The following is a 7,045-nucleotide window of genomic DNA, read 5'->3' as shown; positions in this document are numbered from 1 at the left end:
GCCTCTGGAGGGTAAGCACGTCCTACTGACCATGTCTGCCACAAGCCAGAAGTGGGGAGAGGCAAGAGTTGTGGGGGTTGGAGCAGAGGGGAGGAAACCCCCAGGGAAACATGAAAGGGGCCAGCCAGGTCCATCCTACGAAGCCTTAAATGAGTCTAAGCCCGCATCCAAGTACAGGGACTCAAGCCCAGAGATTGGATGACCGAACCCTGGATCCAAAAGAGAGAAAACCCCAGAGGCAAGAGGGATGATATCAAGCGAAGGGGTTGCGGACACAGGGTAGGGCCATGCTGTGGGATTGAAATGTGGACTCCTCCCATTGGCATGGGACTTCTTGGGGAGGAATGAAAGATTGGGGCAAAAACACTCACAGGAATCAAGGCCAGAAGACCTGAGGGTTGGCTAACCTGACTCTCCTGTGTTAGTAAGCAATTTATGCTTCCGGCTTGGCTGGAGGAAGCTGAAGCAAGCGTTCTAGATGGCTGGGATTGTGAGCTTCAAACACCCCAGTGAAGCCGTGCAGGCAATAGCCACATTGGATGGGCAGGTACTGTGTGGCTGACCCAAGTGGGTAAAACGGGACAGAGATGGTCCCTTATAGTGACAATCAAATGGAGGTTCATGCAGGGCCACAAGTGCTTCAGGGCATAAGGAACCATGAGGCAGAATCTGGGCCAGGGGTGACTGGTGCCTCCTGAGTCTGGGGGGGCACAATTTTTGGGCAGGCCTGGCAGCAAGCCAAAAGCCCCATATCCACACCTATACTTCTGTGCCGTGGCTTAGTGCCCCCCGCCCTCCCAACATGCTGCTGGCCCATGAAAAAAAACTGCCCCATCCTGAGAGGTGCAGAGTCAGGGGCCAATCTCAGGGGGGATGCAGGCCAACCCCCCCCCCCCCCCCCCACTGTACCTCCCTCACCAGTTGCCTGTGATCCAGGCCAAGAGAAAGTCCTGGCAATGGCTGGGAACCACCTGGCCAAAAGAGGCGCAACTTGGAACCATATAGGGCCAGGGTCAGAGCCAGGGCAGCCAGACAGGCCCTGCTGGCAGCAGAGTGGATTTCCAGAATAGAAAGTATGCAGGTGGGCAATGGACTGATACTACCCGAGCCATCCTGGGAGCTGTGTGTGTGAAGCTGATCAAACTGGGACCAGAGAACAGGCACTGGAGCAGTTCCCTGGAGCTGCCCAAAGAGAATTAAGGGGAGCTGACAGGCTGGTTGAGGCAATGAACCAGAGCTGGGCTGAGTTTCTTAATCTGTGGGTTTATGTTCTGTTTATGCTGCTCTTTGTTAGAAAGTAAACTGTAACACTGGATGATGGGGTATAGGTATTGGGGGAGGTGCCAGAGAGGCACACAGCTTCCATCTGGAAGCTGGTCACCATGTGCTTGTGCAAAGATTCAAGGAGACGCATATTAACTTCTGAAGAGCAGCATGTGGCTCTGGAGCTGCAGGTTGGCCACCCCTGCTCTAGAGTGATATATCCTCTCCCTTTTTGTTAGTTTTAAATTTGTCACCTAAAAATTTCAGCAGATGCTCCCTAGTTCTAGTATTCTGAGACTGGGGAACAACAATTCCCTGTTCCCCTGGTCCGCACACTTCATGATTTTATAGGCCTTTATCATATCCCCCCCAGAGCCTTCTCCCTTCCAAACTGAAGAGTTGAAGCCTTTCTAGTCTCTCTTGATCTGGCAACTGCTCCAGGCTTCTAATCATTTTGCTTGCCCTTCTCTGAACCTTTTCTAATTCCACTACATCCTTTTTGGGATGCACAGGCCAAAACGGCACATGGTATTCAAAGGTGGGTGCACAATGGATTTGTATCGTAGTATGATGCTGTTCTCTATTTTGTTTTTAGTCCCTTTCTTACTGATGCCCTTAATGGCTTTCTGTGTGATATGGTGCTGGGCTCTAGCGGACCCGGGGAGGGAGCTGAGCGCAGTCTGGGGCAATGTAGACCTGTTCTAGCATCCATCTAGGATGTAGGGGATGCCCAGTAATGCCTATTCTTTATCCACAGCCTGGGCTGTGCTGTCCCTCTCGCAGTTCCTGCTGGCTCCTGACAACTGGTGCAGATGTGCCACCTCCTGTACCACGTGGGCATTTTCCTCGTCTGCCTCCCAGTTGGTGCCATCTACCTGCTGTGGGTGCTGTGGCTGCTGGTGACCAAGGGACCGTTAAAGACCTTCCACTGGAGGGTGCGGAAGACCCTCCCATCATGCCTCATGGGCACTGCCTATGGGAAGCACTGCTACCTGCGGCTTGAGGTGCATGTGGAGGGCATGGTGATGAACTGGGAGTGTAGCTGAGGCCTCTGTGCTCTCTGGCTATGTAGGCCACTATGGTGCTGTGGCTGGGTCTTGTGAGCCAGACTGGGGTAGGGGCCTCAAGGCAGAAGCCTCCAGCTTGAGACCCTTGCTGCACAGTCTGGATTGGAGGGAGGGGCTCAGTTTGGCCACAGTTCCTTCCCTGGGGTGAAGCCAGCCATGGGCATTGCTGCCTCTCCCAGCAAAGACAGTGTGGCTCACGGGAGGGCACCAGGGCCAGGTGGGGTGGGCACAAGGTGCATGGCATGACTACTCCTCTCTCTATCCTCCCTGCCTTGCAGAGCTCAAGGCTGCGCTTGCATTATGTCACAGCTGGTCCAGAGGAGGCCCCACTCATGCTGTTACTGCATGGGTTCCTGCAAAACTGGTAGGTCTGGCTGGCTGCTCCAGGCTGGGGTGGACAGGAGAGGGACATTGGGATGTGGTAGGACACGAGGCTTTCCTCTTCTCTGTGAACACCCTTTCCTTCCAGGGACCCACAGAATGATGCTCCTTACATGCCAGGCACTGCAGGTGCTTGAAACAGAAAGGCAGCACCTGCCTCACAATGGAAGCGAGTGGTGGGGGCAGGAGGGGCCCAGTAGGGCTCAAGTGAGGCAGGTGCATGTGCTCTGGAGGGTGGAGAATGGCAGCCTCAGGGCAATGGGTGCAATGGAGACTTAGCCTATGTACAGTCTGAAGAGCCTGGGGAACCCAGTGAATGTGAGGGAGCGAGAGAGGGGGTAAGTCTCGTGTCATGGGCACACAGACAGCCACGTAGAGGAGGGAAGGGGGTCAGTGATGGGCAGGGAGGTTCTAGAACAAGGGGGAGACCCCACCTGTACTGGGCAGAGTATCTGGGGCTGACCCTGGCTCTAGGTCTGGCTGCCTGGGAGTTGGGCACAGAGAACCTTGTCTGGAAACAGCAGTCCAGCCCAGCCCGGCTGAGCTTCATGCAAGGCCTGGCCCAGCTCATACAGCTCTGGATCCTTGATACAGATGCTCCAAACTGGTTGTTTGAGCTGAGCTGTGGGGAGGGGGCAGACCTAGCCCAGACAGTGATCCCATGGAGGCAGAGGCTCCTGCTGGGTGAGGCGATCAGGCAATCAGTTGAAGGGGCATCTTGAGTCTCCCCACAGAAATCAGGTATAGGGACTTCTGTAAGGGTTTAAAATATGGCCCACGGGTGGCATTGACCACATCAGGACACCCTTTACACGCAGACCATCCTCCCTCTCCACGCTCTGACTCACGTATGTGTGTGCTGGCATGTGCCAGGTACTGCTGGCGCCACCAGCTGCAGGAGTTTCGGAAGCGGTTCCGGGTGGTGGCGCTGGACATGCGTGGATACAACGCCTCGGGTGCCCCCAGCGGGGAGAAGAGCTACGAGATCCCGCTCTTGGTGGAGGATGTGCGGGAGGTCATCGAGATGCTGGGTACCAAGGACAAGCAGGGTGAGAACATGTTGCAGGGAGGGCACAAGACCTAGAGCAGCCCTGGCACTATGAAACATAGGATACCTGCCCAGGCCCCAACACTAGAACCTCTCCTTCAGTGAGGAATGGTGCCCATGGGAAGCAGCCAGCAACTGGCCCAGGCAGGATGTGTAACTGGTGACTGACGGGACTGGGGTGGAGTTAGGCCCTGGCTACCATGACTTCCCAGGGTTGCACTAGTCAGAGGGAGCAATACATTGTGGGATTGTAGCAAGAATGTAAGAGCTGTATTTCCAGGATCAAACCCTAGGTCTGTCTGGGCCATGTTCTGTGTCACAAAGCAGCAGAGAATGGATGCTGAAAGGGAGAGTGAACTGGGTCTGACCACTGTTTTTTTCCACTGTTCCTATCTCACTTGCAGCCTCCAGCATTTAAGGTCTGGGAAGTTCTTATTCAGAGGCTGTACCCCTCACTCCTATGCTCAATGGCTCCTGATGCCCCTTTCCTCTAACCATGGGTCCAATCCCTTTGTGAATCTGGCTGAACTCTCAGATTCCACCACATCTGGTGGCAACGAGTTCCACCCTTTAATTTCACACTGCGGGAAGAAGAACTTCCTTGTGTTAGTTTTAAACTTACTGCCTACTCATTTCATCTTGTGACCTTTGGTTCTTGTCTAGTGAGAGTCAGTAAGAAATCCATAGTGACTTTCTCTTCACCCTATAATGTTTTGTAAACCCTTCTCATATTCCCCCTCTAGCATCTCTTTTCTAAACTGAATAGGCCTTGGGAGATTATAACTGTGCATTGTGGGATTGTAGTTGGAGGGCACCATCCTGGGTTATGTTTCCCTGAGTGCATAGAGGGACAAAGCCAGGGCTTGGTCTCTGCTGAGTGGCTCTAGCTAGCTTAGGGCATGTCACCCAGTCTGTCACCTGTCTAGTCTTTTGTATCACACATGTTAAGACCTAGTGGAGTGGGCCCTGTGTCCCACCACCCAACAGGGGCCATTTTGGTTCAACACTAGACTTGAGACCTAAGATCCGAGGGCTCAGCCTCCTGTATCACACCCAAACTTGTCACAGGTAAAGCAGGGGAACCACAGCAGCCAATGTCCTATTGCTTCAAGTATTGCTAAGATATGCTTGAGGGACCCAAGGAAGAGAGGCCATGTCCCCATTACATGTCCATAGAGGAAGACAAAACCTGCACAGTCCTGATCCTGATCTGACCATGCAGTAAAATTCCTTTCTGACCCCAGATATGGTACTCAGTCTGGTGCTGGCCTGGTCCTGACACAGGGAAGGGGGCTGGACCTGATGATCTACAAGGTCCCTTCCGACCCTACTTCTATGAATCTATGAATCTATGACACATGGTCAGTCCAGCCCAGGGTGATAATTCACACATCCCCAGAATACAGCACATCCCCTTGGCCAATCAGCAGCAAGGGGTGGAGACACCACAAAAAGGCCACCTTCCTCCCTCCCTGGGTGGGACCCCTGTTCTTCCTGGCCGTGCACTGCCCTAGCTCTAGTCACAGCCAATAGAATTGAGAGAACACTAAGATGTGGGGAGAAGTGGGCATGCTAGAAGGGAGGGACAGGCTACAACTAGATCTGGACAGGTTACAGGGGTGGGCAGATGCGAATAGGATGGGTTTCAATACGAACAATTGCAAGGTGTTGCACCTGGGGAGGAAGAACCAGCAGCATACCTACAGGCTGGGGAACTCCCTTCTCATCAGCAAAGAGGCAGAGAAGGATTTTGGAGTCACTATTGATTCCAAGATGAACATGGGCCAGCAGTGTGGGGATGCAGTCAGGAAGGCTAACCGTACCTTGTCGTGCATCCACAGATGCATCACGAGCAGATCCAAGAAGGTGATCCTCCCCCTCTGTGTGACATTGGTCAGGCCGCAGATGGAGTACTGTGTCCAGTTCTGGGAGCTGCACTTCAGGAGGGGTGTGGACAGCATGGAGGGGGTCTAGAGGAGGGCCACTCACATGATTAGGAGGTAGCAGGACAGGCCCTACGAGGAGAGGCTACGGGACATGAACCTGTTCAGCCTCCACAAAAGAAGGCTGAGAGGGGATCTGGTGGCCGCCTATAAACTTGCCAAGGGGGACCAGCAGGCAATGGAAGAGTCTGTGTTCCCGAGCACTACCGGGGGTAATAAGGAACAATGGCCAAAAGTTGACTGAGAGTAGATTTAGGCTACATATCACAAGGCACTACTTCACTGTCAGGGCGGCTAGGAGCTAGAACCAACTTCCAAGGGAAGTGGTGCTTGCCCCTACCCTGGAGGTCTTCAAAAAGAAACTAGACAGCCACCTATCTGGGGTCATTTGACCCCAGCATCCTTTCCTGCCACGGCAGGGGGTCAGACTAGATGATCTGCTCAGGTCACTTCCGACCCTACCAACTATGAAACTATGAAACTATGAAGAACAGGTGACTGATATGCATTTCCAACAACGAACTGAAAAGAATGGACTTTCTGCAGTCAGGTCCCCACTGAGAAGGGTTTAAAAACAGGATGTTCCGGTATAAAAAACAGGACCAATGGCCACCCTAATCCAGCCCCTTTGTGCTGCTATCCCTGCTCTACCCTAACATCCTCCCTATCCATCCATCTCTACAGGCTCTGTCAAAGCCATTGTGGTGGGACATGACTGTGGGGGAGTCCTCGCCTGGGTGTTCACTGCCCAACACCCCAACCTGGTGGAGAAGCTGATCCTCATGAACACAACACACCCCTCTGCACTGATCGGTGATGCCCTGAGCCCCCGACTCCTCTCCATTCCACCCCCTGTGCCCAGGCCCAGCAACAACAGGGCAGAGGCAGAGGCAGCATCAGCCCCTCCAAGCAGCAGGAGTCCCAGTGGCTGGTGGGGCCTGGTGGCATCTCAGCACAAGGGCTCCCCCCACACCTGAGAAACAGCCCCCATCTTCCTACCCCAGCCTCTGGGCTGCAGCTCCTGAAGCAGGGAGACCTACATGTGAATCCAGAGGATCCTCCCTGTGCTAGGAGCCCTGGGTGCTACTGGGGTGGGTGAGGGGAAGGGGACTGCTCTGAGTGGTGGAGAAGGCAGCCCCAGGGCAATGGGTGCAGCAGGGGCTCAGCCCCACTTCACCCACTGAAGAGACTGGATTTGCCAGGAACCCAATGAATGTGAGGGGGTGGGAGAGGGTCAAATCTTGTGCCATGGGCCGTTTCCAGGCATGCAAGCTGCCAAGCAGAGCAGGGAAGGGGTCAGCAATGGGCAGGGTGGTTCAAGGACATGGGGCATCCCCACCTGT

The 7,045-nt window shown here is 54.2% G+C and overlaps 1 protein-coding gene across 1 annotated transcript; it reads left to right on the top strand.

Annotated features, from left to right (window-relative positions):
- Window positions 1-3,541: 3,541 nt before the first annotated feature.
- On the top strand, window positions 3,542-6,743 carry LOC109282853 (epoxide hydrolase 4). Its single transcript, XM_059732437.1, has 2 exons — window positions 3,542-3,760; window positions 6,387-6,743. The coding sequence occupies exons 1-2, from the start codon at window positions 3,562-3,564 to the stop codon at window positions 6,677-6,679; spliced, it is 492 nt and encodes a 163-aa protein (XP_059588420.1). The 5' UTR covers window positions 3,542-3,561; the 3' UTR covers window positions 6,680-6,743.
- The last annotated feature ends 302 nt before the right edge of the window (window positions 6,744-7,045 follow it).

This window comes from Alligator mississippiensis, chromosome 8, assembly GCF_030867095.1.
Source record: "Alligator mississippiensis isolate rAllMis1 chromosome 8, rAllMis1, whole genome shotgun sequence".
Taxonomy (NCBI): Eukaryota; Metazoa; Chordata; order Crocodylia; family Alligatoridae; genus Alligator; species Alligator mississippiensis.
Note: the sequence above shows the minus strand (reverse complement) of the source record. Positions and strands in the feature narration are given on the sequence as shown.

Bases quoted from the DNA above. Each gene is read 5' to 3' on its own strand.
- LOC109282853 (XM_059732437.1), top strand. From the start codon at position 3,562: ATGTGTGTGCTGGCATGTGCCAGGTACTGCTGGCGCCACCAGCTGCAG. The intron at 3,761-6,386 runs GTGAGAACATGT...CCATCTCTACAG, and splicing joins GGGTACCAAGGACAAGCAGG to GCTCTGTCAAAGCCATTGTG.